This window comes from Oncorhynchus keta, chromosome 24, assembly GCF_023373465.1.
Source record: "Oncorhynchus keta strain PuntledgeMale-10-30-2019 chromosome 24, Oket_V2, whole genome shotgun sequence".
In the NCBI taxonomy this organism is placed as follows: Eukaryota; Metazoa; Chordata; class Actinopteri; order Salmoniformes; family Salmonidae; genus Oncorhynchus; species Oncorhynchus keta.
This window is the reverse complement of record NC_068444.1, coordinates 22,137,813-22,157,068: the sequence shown is the minus strand read 5'-3', so window position 1 is coordinate 22,157,068 and position 19,256 is coordinate 22,137,813. Positions and strand designations below refer to the sequence as shown.

The 19,256-nt window shown below is 41.1% G+C and overlaps 1 protein-coding gene across 2 annotated transcripts in view; it reads left to right on the top strand.

Moving 5' to 3' along the window:
* mertka (c-mer proto-oncogene tyrosine kinase a) overlaps nt 1-16,986 on the top strand; it is a 38,802-nt gene extending 21,816 nt beyond the window's left edge. The window contains exons 9-21 of one of the 2 annotated variants that reach the window (XM_035801085.2): nt 281-426; nt 4,160-4,295; nt 7,470-7,620; nt 9,660-9,748; nt 9,926-10,018; nt 10,290-10,370; nt 10,674-10,766; nt 10,995-11,113; nt 11,238-11,347; nt 13,489-13,648; nt 14,469-14,605; nt 14,882-14,942; nt 15,398-16,986. In XM_035801085.2, coding sequence (XP_035656978.1) covers nt 281-426; nt 4,160-4,295; nt 7,470-7,620; nt 9,660-9,748; nt 9,926-10,018; nt 10,290-10,370; nt 10,674-10,766; nt 10,995-11,113; nt 11,238-11,347; nt 13,489-13,648; nt 14,469-14,605; nt 14,882-14,942; nt 15,398-15,910 — 1,889 coding nt within the window. In that variant the 3' untranslated portion in view covers nt 15,911-16,986. Of the gene's footprint in view, nt 1-280; nt 427-4,159; nt 4,296-7,469; nt 7,621-9,659; nt 9,749-9,922; nt 10,019-10,289; nt 10,371-10,673; nt 10,767-10,994; nt 11,114-11,237; nt 11,348-13,488; nt 13,649-14,468; nt 14,606-14,881; nt 14,943-15,397 lie in introns of both variants that reach the window. The other variant, XM_035801083.2, reaches the window with a different exon arrangement.
* Nucleotides 16,987-19,256: the final 2,270 nt, after the last annotated feature.

The window sequence follows — 19,256 nt, the reverse complement described above, 5'->3', positions numbered from 1 at the left end:
GGCCCGAATGTGGCCTCATCTCAGTCATTTTCTTTGACGACTAGACATATTGAAAATGATTTATTATTTGTTTCATTACCTCCTATATAAAAATGTTGATGTAACCGCGAAGGACCGTGCACATTAATCACCATTTCAGTGTTCTTATCAATGAGAATGTGCCAATGTTTGCAAAAGTAGTCTGTTGTATGTGAGCTCTATTTGAGTATTATCACAGATTCCAAGATTGAAGATCATATTTGAGTGTGACCCTCTCTTTTTCTTCCCTTTGTTACTCCAGTACCGTCAGTCTACCCCCGTAACGTGACTGTTATGCTAAACGAGTCACTGCTGGTGATCCGATGGAAGGACCCGCCCCAGGACAGGGTCAACGGAATCCTCACGGGTTATGATGTCATCGTCACGTATGGGACTCGGGTCAACAAGGTGAGTCTCCTCTTGGAACCTGGAAGACATTGATGCTATCACCCTAGAAATATGATTGTTAGAATGGACGTTTCCATTCTATTTCTATGGCGCTCATTGCCTCTCTCAATCACTGAAAGAGGCAGTCGGTCTCCCCATGGGTCTCTCCCCATGGGTCTCAAAAAGTATTCTATTCTATTGATTCATCCATGCCTCTGTGAGATCTAGAATAGCAGAAACTTGAGATGGCCTACTGTAAAAGGTTTTGTTGCACTTTCAATATTAACAATGTCAGTTTCATACTGAGATTTCGGTACCAGGATTCAAGAAGTGAGATGGTCATATGATTTTATAGTCAGTCAGTTTGTTCATAAGGTGGAGTGTGTGTGAGTGTGTGTGTTTGTTTGTGTGTGTGTGAGCGCTTGTTTGTGTGTGTGTGAGCGCGTGCATGCATTGTATGAGGTGGGTGATTGTTGGTCCTTCTGACGTCATTCGTTTCTACCCAACAGACGGTCAACTTCTCTATTCTCTGTCCTGAACTAAAGTGTTTCACTCTACTGTTGAGTCAACAGTAACCTCTCCTCTGTGTAGCAATGCAGTAGTTGTCATTTTTAGGGAATGCTGAAAGTTATTATCCTGGTCCTAGATCTGTAGTGCACTGTGTAGGGAATAGGGTACAATTTAGGACACTTCCCAGGTCTCTCTAATACAATAGCAGGTTTCCTGTCACTTTCTGGTTGTGTCGTGGTTTACTGGAATAGAGTTTCCCTGTCTGAGTATTGTGTCCCTGTCTGAGTATTGTGTCCCTGTCTGAGTCATTGGTTGGTGGAGTGAACGGAAAATGAATACCTTAGATAGAGAGGGACTGTGTCCCAAATGGCACCCTGTTCTCTGATCCCCCAACTCAGTCCTGGAGACATCAAGGGGTGCACCTTTAGGTTTTTGCCCAAACATTACACAGCTGATTCAAATCATCAAAGCTTAGGAAAGACTGCTCTATTTGTGTCCCACTACATAGGGACTCAAACAAAGATATACATGTGTAATAACCATATGCCCTGTCCAATCAAATGATGACATCACCACGTACAAAGGCTTTGTAACGACATCAGTGAATGAATGGATATGTATAATAACCCATGTGGGTCCTGTCCAGTCAAAAGCTGTCCGCATGACGTCATCACACAAAGGCTTGGTCAGAAACAACACTCACATATCAGTGACGGAAAGTGTGTGTGTGTGTGTGTGAGACCCAACTCCTGTATCTTCAGCTGTTCAGCTGTTTCACCAGCCAAACAGCTGTGTTATTCAAGAGAGTTATTCACAGAGTGATTCACAGAAACACCTTACACAGACACCTAACTTATTCTACTTTTCAACTCTATTCAACCCTGCTCTACTCAAGCCTACTCTACTCTACTCAAGCCTACTCTACTCTACTCAACTCTACACTCTTAGAAAAAAAAGGTTATTCAGCTGTCCCCATAGGAAAAACATTTTCGGTTCCAGCTACAACTCTTTTGGGTTCCTTTTAGAACTCTCTGTGGAACAGTTTCTATGTGGAACTCAAAAGGGTTCTACCTGGAACCAAAAAGGGTTCTCCTATGGAGACAGCCAAAGAGGTTCTAGATTTCACATTTTTTTCTCAGATTGTACTCTACAATACTATATTCTACTCTACTCAACCCTACTCTACTCTATTCTACTCTACCCTACTATACTTTACTCTGCTCTATTCTACTCAACTGTACCCTGCTCTGCTCTACCCCCTTCTCTACCCTGCTCTACTCTACCCCCTCCTATACCCCTACTCTACCCTGATCTGCCCTACACCCTCCTATACCCCCTACTCTACCCGGCTCTACTCTACCCCCTCCTATACCCCCTACTCTACCCTGATCTGCTCTACACCCTCCTATACCCCCTACTCTACCCTGGTCTGCTCTAACCCCTCCTATACCCCCTACTCTACCCTGCTCTGCTCTACCCTGCTCTGCTCTACACCCTACTCTACCCTGCTCTGCTCTACCCTGCTCTGCTCTACCCCCTACTCTACACCCTAGTCTATCCTGCTCTGCGCTAGCCCCTACTCTATACCCTACTCTACCCTGCTCTGCTCTACCCCCTACGCTACACCCTACTCTACCCTGCTCTCTACTCTACACCCTACTCTACCCTGCTCTGCTCTACACCCTACTCTACACCCTACTCAACCTTGCTCTGCACCCTACTCTACACTCTACTCTACCCTGCTCTGCTCTACACTACTCTATTCTATCACTAAGCTACAGTATAATTGCTATTTTTAGACATATAATAGATGTTTTTGGTCAGTGATATAGTACAACATGTTTCTGCGTGTGTGTTTTCTATGCCTTTAGCCAGCAGACCAGTCACGCAGTCAGCATGTTGGCTAGTTCAGTTTTAGTTTCCAAAATAAAAGTTCCGGTGTGAAATGTTGTCATAGAGAGATAGTACACCATGTGTCTGTGTGACTTCCATGTTTTTCCAGGCCTCCAGTCTCACTGTCAGCATGTTAACTAGTGAGAGAGGAACCCCAGATGTTGCCATGCGGTGGTATTGTGCAACCAAGGGCTTTATCCACTGTCACATGTTCCCCAACAATCCCCCTCTCAGCTCTCTGTAAACACCATGCTGATCATGTCTGAGCCCCAAATGGCAACATATTCCCTATTAAGTGCTCTACTCTGGTCAAAAGAAGTGCACTACATAGGAATACGGATAGGTTGCGATTTGGAACTAAACCCAAGTCCACATACCAGCCAGCCTGTCAAGAAAGTTTTGTTTTCTTCCCCTTTTTCAGAGCTTAGAAACAATGTTCTCAGCTTCCCAATGTTAGCAGAGCTAGAAACATCCAGAATGGCTCTACAATGACTTGACACACAAAAAATGTGTGTTACAAGTACAAATATATTTCACGTTGGCATGAAGGATCTGGAGAACAGACGCAGGAATGCATAATTGTTTTTTTTTATTAAGCCCAAATGATAGCCTGCCGTGTTAAGGCACAGGGATGAAGACCAAACAAACACGGTACAAAAACACAGGGTTGAAACCCAAACAAAAGAGCGAGGAGTACCTCAAATAAATAACACACGCGCACAATGATTAACACACAGGACAAGACCATCTGCACAATCCACAAGGGCACGAAAGCCCAAAACACACAGCACAGGTACTCACACGCACCAACAGACATTGTAACAATAATCAACCCCTCAATGGAAACCAAAGGGCACATATATATACAAATACTAAATCAGTGGGATTTTTTTATTTTTACCTTTATTTAACCAGGCAAGTTAAGAACAAATTCTTATTTTCAATGACGGCCTAGGAACAGTGCCTGTTCAGGGGCAGAACGACAGATTTGTACCTTGTCAGCTCAGGGGTTTGAACTTGCGACCTTTCGGTTACTAGTCCAACGCTCTAACCACTAGGCTACCCTGCCGCCCCGGGGACAGGTGTGCATGATGAAAGTTCCAGAGGGATCCGTGACATAATGTTACGTAGCAAACTGGCCCAAATTAAGATCCTCTGTAGTTATAACAGTGTTTCTTAATTCCTGGGAAGACATTTTTGTTTTTGCCTAGCACTACACATCTGATTCCACTAGTCAAAGGTTTGATGATGAGTTGATTAGTGGTATGAGTTGATCAGTTGAATAGGTGTCTATTACTGTAAACTGCTGAGTACAACCATGATCGCTCTAACATGATGTGGTGTTCCTCAGATCCGCAGCTCCTCCAACACTGCTGCGGTGGCTCTACAGGAGTTCAACACTACATACAGTGTTCAGGTAGCTGCCTGTACTCAGGCTGGGCGTGGCATGCTCAGTCCACCGGTCGGGATCTTCGTACCAGAGAACAGTGAGTAGACCGCACTACATCAGGAGTTCCTAATCCTAACACCGTACATATTGAATTACATCAGGAGTTCCTAATCCTAACACCTTTATACATATTGATGTACATAAGGAGTTCCTAATATTAACACCTTTATACATATTGAAGTACATCAGGAGTTCCTAATATTAACACCTTAATACATATTGAAGTACATAAGGAGTTCCTAATATTAACACCTTACATATTGAATTACATCAGGAGTTCCTAATCCTAACACCTTTATACATATTGATGTACATAAGGAGTTCCTAATATTAACACCTTTATACATATTGAAGTACATAAGGAGTTCCTAATATTAACACCTTAATACATATTGAAGTACATAAGGAGTTCCTAATATTAACACCTTAATACATATTGAAGTACATAAGGAGTTCCTAATATTAACACCTTAATACATATTGAAGTACATCAGGAGTTCCTAATATTAACACCTTAATACATATTGAAGTACATAAGCATGTCAATAACCGCAAGTAGATATTTAACCTGACCGTGTTCTAAATAGTAGGCCGGTTAAGTATGTGATAAAAATAAAGTTTTATTGTATGTGACATTAAGAAAATCGAGTATACTTTAAATTTCCGGATGTCATACTCATTTCGGCTTTGACAACAGCTGATAATCAGATATGCTGCTACTGAAATTAACCAATAATGTGAAACAACGCAACCGCGCATGACGCAGTCTCAGTATACAAAAATCAATAGTTTTACATTGTGCATTTTTGAAAATCGAGTATGGTTTAAATGCCAGGATGTTGTATTAATTTCAGCTCTTCATCTAGCAGAATTAAATGCACACTTTTCCACAATGCATTGGAAGAGGTGGGTTGCAAGTGACAGGCCCTAGTTCTAGTAGCGGTTTGTGGGTAAAATCCAGTGGTGTAAAAATACTTTAAAGTACTACTTACTATTTATATGTTTGACAACTTTTACTTCACTACATTCCTTAAGAAAATATTGGACTTTTTACTCCATACATTTTCCTTTACACCAAAAAGTACTCGTTACATTTTGAATGTATAGCAGGACGGGAAAATAGTCCAATTCACGCCATTATAAACAGAACATCCTTAGTCATCCCTGCTGCCCCTGATCTGGCAGACTCACTAAACACACATACATGCTCTGTTTTTTAAATGATGTCTGAATGTTGAGTGTGCCCCTGGCTTCCCGTAAATTAAAATATAAATCATTTGGTGCCGTCTGATTTGCGTATTTTAAGCAATTTTAAATGATTTATAATTATACTTTGACTTTTGATACTTAAGTACATTTTAGCAATTACATTTACTTTTGATACTTAAGTATATTTTAAACCAAATACATTTAGACTTTTTCTCAAGTAGAATTTTACTGGGTGACTTTACTTTTAAGGTATCTTTACTTTTACTCAAGTATGACAGTTGGGTACTTTTCCCACCACTGGTAAAATCACCAGGGAAGCCAATCCAGAATAAAAAGCCATATTACAACCTATGTGTTGTGATAATTGTGTTGTTTGCTCTATAACCTGTTAATTCATATGTCTTGCCACTGTGATATATATGCCTAATGCCGAGACAATAAGAAGACAGTGGCAGAATAAATTAAACTAGACCTTTGTTTCATCACAAAAAGGGAGAGTGACCTCTGTCTGGTGAAGTCCACAAAGCATATTGCATGTAACAAACAGTTACATGACCTACAGCATGGTCAAGTTAATGTTTCCAACATTTTCAGACTACTAAACACCTATTGATTTAGAACCACAGAGAGTTACCACAAGTGACATAGAAAACAGGAGCTGCCTCCACTATTCCAGCACCATTTCAACATCAAATTACCTCTGCTTAGTGTTTGTGTGTGTGTGTGTGTTTGTGTGTGTGTGCAAGTTGAACAAAACATGTTGACTCACCACCCCACATTAACATTTTCAAGGCTGTCTCTTCACATGATAAACATTTCTATCACAACGCCAATGCCATCCTCCTCTCTTTCATGTTGATTAAACACTCTGACTCTGTCATACAAGTACATGCTTTTAGTTTTTGTTGCCCTAGGCTAACTGGCTAAAATGCTTGCTCACTAACCAAACTTCCTTTCATGTGCAACGATGAGCCAGCTAATTAACATTAGCCTACTTCATCTAGCTACATATTGAACTTCCATCCTCTCATCGTTGCACTTCCATCCCCTCTTCCATCCTTTCAGGCACAATGTATCAATGTATGAATATATAGTTGGATCAGAATTACCGTTATAATCACTTGCCAGTACAGAGAATTAGGTAAAACCGGAAATGAGAATTAGGTAAAACCACAAATCCAAATCCCTATCTCCATCCATGGCTATTTAGGAAAGGGACACTTTTAAATAGCTAGCTAGCCACCAGAGGACAATGACACAATGAGATGTAACAATGCAAGTTTTTCTGTCAATTACATTTTTCTGTTGATGTGATTGGTGTGAAGCCAAATCCAAACAGGAACATTCACAGTTTAGCTAACTCAGTTTAGCCCAACACTGATTGGCTAATTTTATACTTTTTTTTATCAAGGGAGGCCAAATGCTTGCTGGTTTCCCTTGCATTCAATACAGGTGGAAAAAATGTCCTACTCTTTTTGACCAGACCGTATCAGATACGTTACACATACAGAGACAGAGGGACACTGTTTTTCTCTCTTGAATGCTTTCTCCGGTGAGATACATTCAGCCTCTTCCGAATTGAAGGATAATTATGAAACTAAGAGGAAATTATCAATTATTATGTATATGTTTTTTTGTTTTTGTTTCGTCAATGTTTTGGGGAAGCCTTGCTTCCCTTGTCATGCATGATATATGCCACTGCCTAGTTCTCTTCAAGTAGCCATACAACAAAATTAGGCTACTTAATTGGGAAGATGCAGAATAGTGAAGCATCTGCAGTGGTGTTGAAGGGCAATTTGCTTGTTGCAAAATTACACACAAACTGAGAACACACACACATATACATCAAAACCTATACAAATACAACATACAGTTGAGTTGAAACTTTGATCATGTTTCTATCATGTTTGTGTGTTCTGTTCTATCAATCGATCGTAGTTTGATTTGCTTGATTCATTGCTTGATTGATTCAATCATTGATTGATTGCATGTTGTGTTCCAGATTGGCCCCTGTCTCCCTCCTCCAGTCCAGACACCATAGGATCAGACTCAGTGTATATCATACTGGGGGTGGTATGTGGCTTCTGTCTCCTGCTGCTAGTACTCTGGGCTGCTATCTGCCTGAGAAGCAGGATACTAGACACACGCTTTGGGTAAGTTTGCATGCTTCTTCACATATTAAAGTCTTAATTGTATCAGGATGTACAAGGAGGGGTGTACATTGATGTACTACAGTACCCAGAATGCTGTGTAACATCTGGTTTGTCTTGTTTCTGATGCTAACCTAATGGTGTCCTCAATACCTTAATGATATGATCATGATCACTTTAAACCCCTGTGTATTGACTTCGACCATGCTGCAGTCCATTGTTGTAGTACTGGAAGTCACACAGTATCTTGATTCTTAAGTTGGTCAGGGGAAACGGTGTAGCTAAGTGCAGTCTTGTAACGAACGCTGTTGTATGAATTGGACCAAGGTGCAGCGTGGAAGGCGTTCATGTTTATTAATATGAACCAGCAACAAAACAATAAAGTAACAAAACGAGCGTGCAGCTTTGTAGTGCAAAAAAGCTACAATACAAAAACAAGATCCCACAAACAGGTGGGAAAAGGCTGCCTAAATATGATCCCCAATCAGAGACAACGATAGACAGCTGCCTCTGATTGGGAACCATACCAGGCCAACATAGAAAAGAAAAAACTAGACTACCCACACCCTGACCTGTTAGGGTTTTCCTCCTCCTCTTCGTCTGAGGAGGAGAAGCGAGAAGGATCGGAGGACCAATGCGTGGTAAGTGTCCACGGTTGTTTATTACAAAAAACAAACTTAACACTATGAATACAAAAACAATAAACGTGAAACGAACGAAAACCAAAACAGTACTGTGTGGCGACAACCACACACACCGAAACAATCACCCACAAACAAACAGTGAAACCTAGGCTACCTAAGTATGATTCTCAATCAGAGACAACTAATGACACCTGCCTCTGATTGAGAACCATACTAGGCCGAAACATAGAAATCCCAAAATCATAGAAAAACAAACAGACTGCCCACCCAACTCACGCTCTGACCATACTAAATAACGACAAAACAAAGGGGAAAAGGTCAGAACGTGACATGACCTAACCAAAATAGAGAAATAAAAGGTTCTCTAAGGTCAAGGCGTGACAAGTCTTCCTTCCTCAAATAACTTACCGGTACTTGACTTGTTCCTTTTCACTCCTAGTAGATTAAAGAGCCTCAACAGTGCATCTCCAGCCAGGGAATTCTGTTTTCATTCAGTTTCGCCAGTAAGAAATGTCTATTGTCTGTTGCTGCAGATGTAAAAGTTACTCAGCATTTTGATCCCTGGAGTTGGTAAGGGGAAATGGTGTATTGGTCAGTGGAAGTGGTTATATTTCCTGTTGAGGAAGGGGTAAAGTTACTCAGTACATTGTCAATAAAGCAGCCTGGTTTCCTCATAATCATTGCACCTGGAGTCAAGACTGCCAAGGTTGTAGTGACTGTATCATGTTCATTAGGCACAAAATGGAAGTAAACAGACTGAAACAGCTGGACTCAATCAGCAGTGAGATCTGGGCAGTGTTAGTTAGGACAGACTATGGAAAACATTTTCACATTTGAATTTTTCAACAGAAAATGAAAATGGGCCTATCTCATTGGACAAACCCTGGTAGTCCCTCCCTGTTTGTCTATTTTCTTCTGTTTGGTGCCTAATGAACACAACCATCCCTGGTCTTACTGCTGAAGACAGAGGTAGTCTAGCTGTGTTGGAAAGAAACACCAAAACAATTCTTTCCACTCTAATCCTCTCCCCTCTCCACTCCTCTCTGCTACTCTCTCCTCTGCTCCTCCTCTCTTCTCCTCATCACCAAAACAACCCATCTCCTCTCCGTTCTGCTGTCTCTGTTCTGGAATTCATTATGTTAAAGAGGTGACTCAGTGTTGCCATTCGGGATATACAGATAAGAATGCTCAGAACTGGCAGACATCTCTCATCACCCAGAGGCAGGAAAACATCCGGTCATAGAGCTTACTTCCTGATTCAAGATGAATTCTCAATCTAGTCAACCAAATGATTACAACTCTGAGGCAAGCTCTTGTTAAAGTGTTAGTCAGTGAATGACTCATTCTGTTCCATTGTATAAAGTAACTTGTTTCGTTTCTCTCTGGCGCCCCCTGCAGTCAGATGTTTGGAAGTGGAGAGAAGCTTCAACCCATCGTTCAGTACAGGCCACAGAAGTCCTACAACCGATCAGCCATTGAAATTACACGTACGTGAATAAACGTTCTATTCTAATATACTGTACTCTGCTCTACTTTACTCTACTCTACTCTAATCCTCTATGTTCCTATTAACATACATCGGAGAAGAAAATCTATATCCACAGATTTTGCACAATAATAAAAAATATCAGCTCTATTTTCCCCTCTTGCCCTCTTTTTAGTAGGTAACCTGGGTGTGAGTGATGAGCTCCAAGCCAAACTACAGGACTTCATGATTATGAGAAATCTGCTTTCCATCGGGAAGGTTCTGGGAGAGGGTGACGATGACATTCATTTGATTATTTAGTATACAAAATCAGGGGCCTATTTGTGTTATAAAGTAGGTAGAATACAACTTTATCTCAGTCATATGTCATTTTTTCCCAATGTAATTTCTTACATTTTTTGGTAATTTCATTTGTTTGTGGTTGTTCCTTAATCACATTTCATGTCATTTATTTGTTGCTTCTCGTCATTTAGAGGTATTTCTGACTGTTGCCTCTAACTGTTTCCTTTCTGACTGTTACCAACCCATTGTTTATTGACCAGGTGAATTTGGCTCTGTGGTGGAGGGACATCTGAAACAACTGGACGGAACATCTGAGAAAGTGGCTGTGAAGACCATGAAATGTGAGCTTCTTCATCCTCTTGTTAGTTTTCTTTAATTGGGCTGATCTAACAATGCCCATTCGTTTAGGTCAGATTCTGAGTGCTTTTTTCTCTTTCTTACCCTCTGATTAATATCCTAGATGGTTGATGAATTCCTCATAGCCTGCTCCCAGATCTGTTTGTGCTGTATAACCAGCTAGTATGACCGTTCATGCCATGTTTGGCATGCCAATGACCACAGGAGTTGGAAAGATAGCGCAAACAGATCTAAGACCAGGCTAAATAACACATGACATTTGTATTAATTTCCTCTTTGTTTTCTAGTGGATAACTTCTCCCAGAGGGAGATAGAGGAGTTCCTGAATGAGGCTGCCTGCATGAAGGACTTTGACCACCCTAATGTCATCAGGCTGCTAGGTACTGTAGGTCTTCTTTGCTGCCATCACAGACCATCCTGCTCAGTCCTGCCCATCATGCAGAAACTATGGGTTCATGCTCCCTCACTCACTCCATCCAGCCATACATACACATAAGAGAGATCACAGTTGATGTCTAAAGGATTTTGTAAAACTTAGTAAAAACTTTATTTTACAATCATTTTACAACTGTTATTTACCTGCTATTACGTTGATCTGCTCCTGCTAGGTGTTTGTCTGGAGGCGGGGTCTGGTCACTTCCCCAAGCCCATGGTGATCCTGCCCTTCATGAGATATGGAGACCTCCATAGCTTCCTGCTGCGCTCACGCCTCGGAGACAGTCCACTGGTGAGCTATCTGATGCTTTCCCGAGGAGCACGTTGAACAAAAAGTGTTGTCTTGTCTGAATATGGTTAATGACATTGTAATGATGAAGATGTTGTTTCTTTCTTCTTCTTTATTTTTCTTTCAGTTCCTGCCCACTCAGACACTCCTAAAGTTTATGATTGACATCGCCATGGGGATGGAATACCTCAGTGGGCGGAACTTCCTCCACCGTGACTTGGCTGCACGCAACTGCATGTAGGTTTACATTTCACCTGAACCAGAGCCAGACTGAGTGTACAAAACATTACGAACACCATCCTAATATTGAGTTGCACCCTGTTTTTCCCTCAGAACATCCTCAAATTGTTGGGGATGGACTCTACACGGTGTCAAAAGTATTCCACAGGGATGCTGGCCCATGTTGATTCCAATGCTCCCACAGTTGTGTCAAGTTGGCTGGATGTCCTTTGGGTGGTGGTTCATTCTTGATACACACGGAAAACTGTTGAGCGTGAAAAACCCAGCAGCGTTGCAGTTCTTGACACGCTCAAACCAGTGCGCCCCTTTCAAAGGCACTTAAATATTTTGTCTGGCCCATTCACCCTCTGAATGGTACTCATACACAATCCATGTCTCAATTGTCTCAAGGTTTGAAAATCATTCTTTAACCTGTCTTCTCCCCTTCATCTACACTAATTGAAGTGGATTTAACAAGTGACCTCAATAACAGATAAAAGCTTTCACCTGGATTCAACTGGTCAGTCTATTTCATGGAAATAGCAGCTATTCCTAATATTTTGAACACATAGGGATTACATAATTACATTGTGACAAAGTACAGATCAGAGCTGTATATACACACACACATATATATATATATATAAACTGAACAAAAATATGAACGCAACATGTAAAGCGTTTTCCTGGGGACACTAAAATGCCACTCTAAAATGGGCAGTTTTGTCACACAACACAATGCCACAGATGTCTCAAGTTTTGAGGGAGCATGCAATTAGCATGTCCACCAGAGCTGTTTCTGGAGATTTGAATCTTCATTTCTCTACCATAAGCCGCTTTTGAGAATTTGGCAGTACCTACAACCGCAGACCATGTGTATGGTGTCGTGTTGGCGAGCGTTTCACTGATGTAAATGTTGTGAACAGAGTGCCCCCCTGATCAACTCTATGAGAAGGAGATGTGCTGCGCTGCATGAGTCAAATTGTGGTCACACCAGATACTAGCTGGTGTTCTGATCCACGCCACTACCTATTTTTAAAGGTATCTGTATATCTGTGGAATCCATAGATTAGGGCCTAATTAATTCATTTTCAATTGACTGATTTCCTTATATGAACTGTAACTCAGCTAGATCTTTGAATTTTTTGCATGTTTCGTTTATATTTTTGTTAAGTGTATATATATATGTGTATATGTATATGTATATGTGTATATATATATATATGTGTGTTATTTCATAGTTTTGATGTCTTCACTTTTATTCTACAATGTAGCAAACAATAAAAGTAAAGAACAACCCTTGAATGACTAGGTGTGTCCAAACCTTTGACTGGTACAGTATATATATTTACTGTACCAGTCAAAGGTTTGGGCACACCTAGTCATTCAAGGGTTGTTCTTTACTTTTATTGTTTGCTACATTGTAGAATAATAGTGAAGACATCAAAACTATGAAATAACACATGGAATCATGTAGTAACTAAAAAAATGTTAAACAAATCTAAATATATTTTATATTTAAGATTCTTCAAAGTAGCCACCCTTTGCCTTGATGACAGCTTTGCACACTTTTCTTTAGGAATGTAGTGAAGTAAAAGTAAAAGTTGTCAAAAATATAAATAGTAAAGTAATTAAAAAATATATATATTTTCAAATACATTACATTTACATTTAAGTAATTTAGCAGACGCTCTTATCCAGAGCGACTTACAAATTGGTGCATTCACCTTATGACATCCAGTGGAACAGCCACTTTACAATAGTGCATCTAAATCTTTTAGGGGGGGGGGGGGTATTTTTACTTAAGTATTTTACACCACTTTGTGTGTGTGTGTGTGTGTGTACATGTCTGACCTTTTCACAATGTAAAGATATAATGAGTCTTATCTCATGGTAAACAGAGAGGACGGCAGCTAAACCATCCTTGTTCCTTGGTTCTGTTCATGTACGACTGTGGTCTATTTTGGCAACTTATTCAAGTAGAAACTCACTGTTGCTGTCCACCATATTGCCAATGTGATGTAGACACATTGCTCTTGACATTTTTAATAAATGCCAAATTCTTGCGCTTGTATCCTGCCTAGTCAATTTTGATATTTTTCTAGTAAGTGGAATTGATAGATTGTTCTATTGATTGATTGGTTGGTCTGGTCCTACAGGCTGCGTGATGACATGACGGTGTGTGTGGCAGACTTCGGCTTGTCTAAGAAGATCTACAGTGGTGATTACTACAGACAGGGCAGGATAGCCAAGATGCCTGTGAAATGGATTGCGGTGGAGAGTCTGGCGGACAGAGTATTCACTGTGAAGAGTGATGTGGTATGGCGGTCCACACACACACCCACACACACAATGATGTTGTAAGGAACGTCTGAGATCGAGCCCCCATCAGCTAGTTTCATTTCTTTCAATCCTTGACTAATTATGGGAATACATGTGAATGTGTCAGAGAGAAATTAAAAGTACTGTTATTCAAGTATTTAGTTCCCTTTCTGAGAAATTAAACAGCCAGCCCGTGAAGTTCAGCCCACAGCTCTCAGCATTGGAAAAGTTATTGGATAACTTAACAGAGTTCTCAACAGAGCCGTGTGACCGCAGGACAGTTAAACGGCTATCCAGACTTTCTGCTTTTCACCCCCACCTACATATATACATAGTACTTCAATCAATCACCTTACCAAACCTACATGTGCATATTACCTCAATCAATCACCCCAACTACCTCGTACCCCAGTACACTGACGCAAAACTCCTTGTATATAGCATGTATATAGCCTCCTTATTGTTATTTTATTGTATTAATGTACTGTTTTATTTTTGATCTATTTGTTAATTTTCTTACTTTTTAACTGCATTGTTGGGAAAGGGCTCGCAAGTAAGCATTTCACTGTAAAGTCTACACTTGTTGTATTCAGGGTATGTGACAAATACAATTTAATTTGAACAGACTGCAAATATGATACTTGAATTCACAAATTAAAATGCATTTACAGTTCTCTGCTCACGTTATGTAGATGCATCTAACATGTTATTTTAGTAGGAGCTAGCAGAACCCAGCAATTTTAACATTTACGTTAACAGTCTATCACGAGAGAGAAACTACAGCTAACTTAAATGTGTGCTGTGTGTATTCTTGCAGTGGGCATTTGGTGTGACCATGTGGGAGATAGCGACACGGGGCATGACACCGTACCCTGGTATCCAGAACCATGAGATTTATGATTACCTACTTTTGGGCCACAGGCTGAAGCAGCCAACAGACTGCTTAGATGAACTGTGAGTGTTTATCTTCTCTCTACATGGCTGTCTTTCGGATTCGGCTTTCGTGAATAGGAACATTTAGCCTGATCCAATACCTGTTACTCCTAAGGTCATTGTCAATGAATGGACCTATTAACTATACAGATCTGGGACCAGGTTAAGGAACATTATGCTACAGCCAGGACAATATAGATAAACTGAAGAAGAAGTAATGTCTGCAACTCTGTTGTGGTTTATTAAGACGCAAAACATCACATTTGAATGATTATTCTTACTTCTCCTGTCCACCAGGTACGAGATCATGTACAGCTGTTGGCGTGCTGACCTCCTGGACCGCCCCGTCTTCACTCAGGTGAGAGAACTCCCGGCGAAGATGCCCTAGACAGTCTACGTCCCAAATGGCACTCTATTCAATTTATAGTTCACTACTTAGGGAAACCCATAGGGCTCTGGTCAAAAGTAGTGCATTATATAAGAAATAATATGGTGCCATTTGGGATGCAGACATTGACATAGACACCCTGGTCAAAAATTGTGCACTACACTCTTAGAAAAACAGGTGCTATCAAGAACCTAAAAGGGTTCTTCGGCTGTCCTCAAATAAGACCCCTTTGAAGAACCGTTTTTGGTTCCAGGTAGAACACATTTGGTTCCATGTAGAACCCTTTCCACAGAGGGTTCTACCTGGAACCAAAAAACGTTCTCCTATGGGAACAGCTGAAGAGGGAATATAACGAACAAGGTGAAATTTGCTACGCAGACAGACTGTGTAAAGATGAATCTTCTAATCTTCCGGACTTTCCTCAGGTTAGAGAACTGTTGGAGAAGCTGACAGAGAAACTTCCGGAGGCTTCTACCAGCAAAGAGGACATCATCTACATCAACACCAGTTTCCCTGAGGAGGATCAGCCCGGTGCTTGTGCAGACTCCCACCTGGATTTGCCGCTTTTTAGCTCCTCCCCGTCCTGCAGTCATAGAAACGAATTCAGCCCCTCCCCTTCCTGTAGCGACCAGTTCAGCTCTTCTCCGTCCTGCAGTAACAGTCGCCAGAGACGAGACAACCGAGATCTGGTAACAGCAGTCATCCACGAGACTATGGAGGAAAAGGAGGAGGAAGATGATCGTTACGTTGTTGTCATCTCTAATGCCAATAGGAGTGGGGGCCCCGCTGTCACCATGACAACAGCAGCTGTGGACAGTGACACTCCCCTGTTGGCTCGGGAGGGCTTGGGTGGGGTTTTGGGGGGAGCTACTCGTGACTCGGTGGGTGATGTCACTGGGATGGATCAGCACGCGAGTGACACAACGCTGTTGCTCTGATAGGCATGGAACGTTGGGACTAGAAATCCAGTAATCTGAAACCAGTCAAAGAAAAGAAAAGCTCTCCCCCAGCGGTCATGTCTGATGATAACACACATCCTTCTTGTCTGCACTCTGGACTGTTGAGGACATAATATAGGTATTGTAAAGACCCTGCCGTTGATAAGCATGATTACCACTCACCCAAGGGAACTAGCTTTCTTGGAGCAGCGGTAACGTTTCTGGATCTGGACCCTATGATACTGGGTGCAAATCACGCCTCGGAATCTCATGCTACTCCCTCATTTTGTTACAGTTTGAACGTATGGTACTGTGTGGATCATAAGCACATAGGCCTTCTGCTTGGTGCAGCATGTGTAGTCTCATGTTGCAACACTTCCAAGTTGTTTCACCAAGGATCTGCCCAGTGTCTATAGAAATATAATCCCTATTTCTATGATCCTGTCTTGTGGCATTATTAAAAGTGTTATTACCTTGTCTATTCCCCAATGCTTTGCATTGAAATAATTATGACTAGTTTTCCAGTGGATGTTTATACCTCAAATGGTTACCACTAGCTATCAGTGTTAATGCAAGAGATGTACATAAGAGACGCTACATTTGCACATCTCTCTTATAGTATATTTGAAAGCTGTGAACAAGGCACAAATACGGCCAACCACTGTTGTAAGTCAGTAGTACACTCCCATTACAAACAGAGGCCATCTAAAGCATTTAAAGCATTTCAACTGTACATACTTTTAAGAATTCCTTTTATATATTGAAGTATTTTTGAAGTGGCAATGTGTATAGGAACTTTACATGATATGTGTATCTTGAGTATTGTGTACATATGATATCGATGGACTGAAGAAAATAAACAGTTATTTTGTATCTCGGAGGACCTTGTATACAGCCTTGAGGTACTCCACCAAGGTTAGGCAGTGGACCCTGGAATGTCCACAATATCTAATAGTTTATTTTACAGATTTTAATAGAAGTTCAACTTTTGTTAAATATAGTCAATGTTGATATTGACTGAATTGTTAAAGAGATTTGCAGGATTTTTTTCATGATGCAATAAATGTTTGCAAATTAAAAAATGTGCAATTTTTTTTATCCATCTGACCATGAAAATAAATCCATCCTGGATTGAATAAGATGCACGCACACACACAGTTTTGTTTTACTCTTCTTGTGGGAACCACAAATATTAATTCTCTTTCAAAATCCTATTTTCCTTAACCTTAATTCTAACCATAATTATAAACCTAACCCCTAAGTCTAAAATATATTTTTCCCTTGTGAGGACTGGCAAAATGTCGACACCGAATTGTCAATGTTTTACTATCTTTGTGAGGGCTTCTGGTACCCACAAGGATAGTTAAACAAAAACACACACACACACACACACACACACACACACCAAACATGATGATGATCAGATAAGAGAAAGGGAAATAAATAACAGATTTCAAGTTGCTATCCTTTTTTAACCCTTGTGTAGTGTTCATGTTTTTGTTATTGACCCAATGTTTGCGGGTCTGATGGACCCACAATATTATTGGGGTTTTAAAACAATACAACCATAGCAATTTACATAAAAATACTTAGATGTTGACTTATATCAATTACAAGCAATATAGACAGCATACATGGTTAATATTTGGCTCTGCTAGATCACATTTATCAATAAAAGCGCTATTCGTTTTTAAAAATAAAATTATTACATGGGCAGAATAAATTGTTTATCTTGAACGAATATAAATGAAAAAGTTTATCACTATGGATGTTTAAATCAAATCAGATCAAATTTATTTATATAGCCCTTCGTACATCAGCTGATATCTCAAAGTGCTGTACAGAAACCCAGCCTAAAACCCCAAACAGCAAGCAATGCAGGTATAGAAGCACGGTGGCTAGGAAAAACTCCCTAGAAAGGCCAAAACCTAGGAAGAAACCTAGAGAGGAACCAGGCTATGTGGGGTGGCCAGTCCTCTTCTGGCTGTGCCGGGTGGAGATTATAACAACATGGCCAAGATGTTCAAATGTTCATAAATGACCAGCATGGTCGAATAATAATAAGGCAGAATAGTTGAAACTGGAACAGCAGCACGGCCAGGTGGACTGGGGACAGCAAGGAGTCATCATGTCAGGTAGTCCTGAGGCATGGTCCTAGGGCTCAGGTCCTCTGAGAGAGAGAAAGAGAGAATTAGAGAGAGCACACTTAAATTCACACAGGACACCGAAGAGGACAGGAGAAGTACTCCAGATATAACAAACTGACCCTAGCCCCCCGACACATAAACTACTGCAGCATAAATACTGGAGTCTGAGACAGGAAGGGTCAGGAGACACTGTGGCCCACATCCGAGGACACCCCCGGACAGGGCCAAACAGGAAGGATATTGCTTTGAACTGAACAAATTGGAAGGACAACTTCCAATGATAAATGATCCCCATTCTACACAAATTAAGGCTGGTCTACACACCACATGAGGGACAGAGTTTTACTGTGTGTGTGTTGCAAATGTATTTCTTGCACTTGATGCATGTGTACTGTCTTCCTGTCCTTCTTGGGCCCACACACACAGCAGCGCTTCTTCTTTTTGCTACCGGCTGCAATCTACTCACACTACTCACACTTACTTTCGGCATTGGAGTTGTTGGTTCTGCAGGTCGGGCGGAGGGGGCACCAGCATCCTCCTCCTGAATCCTCCTCATAATGGCTGCAGAAGCTGGGGTCCTTGGGATATGTTGCCTCCTCTGGATTTGAGAGCTTACCAATGCCTTGCCCTGTTCTTTGAGAAAGAGATGTCTCCTCTGGAGCTTCCATCTGTACCAATCTGGGTTCAACCAACGCATTGTACGCCGAGATGTCCAAGATGTTGAAGAATTTCACAAGTGTCCAGCTTAGGGTTCTTCTTTTGCAGCTGTAGCCAGTCCCCAGCTTGTTTAAGTTGTCCACCCCTCCTTTTGTGGCATTGTAATCCATTATGATTTCTGTTTTTTGATGTCCCTGGCCACAAATTCTCCCATCCTTATGCACCGTACTCGTGAGTACCACATTTTTGCTTTTCTTTGGCATGTAGGACACTATGGACGTGCCGGACGTGAACACAAACTTAAAGGAATTGATAGGCCTGTTCCATGTATTCAACAGCTGAGGTGGGAGCTGTGGCTTGTTTTTTCTCAATTCTCTTCTTCTGGAGGAGCTCCTGTCCCAGCTTGTGTAAAGTAAAAAAGTTATTGCATGTGATGTTGTGGCCACAGAGTCCCTGTGTCACATCCAGGACAACCCACATCCCTTGGTTCTTCTCAGGAGCTCCTCCATCTGGCTTCCTTGTATTTAATTGAACATTTATTT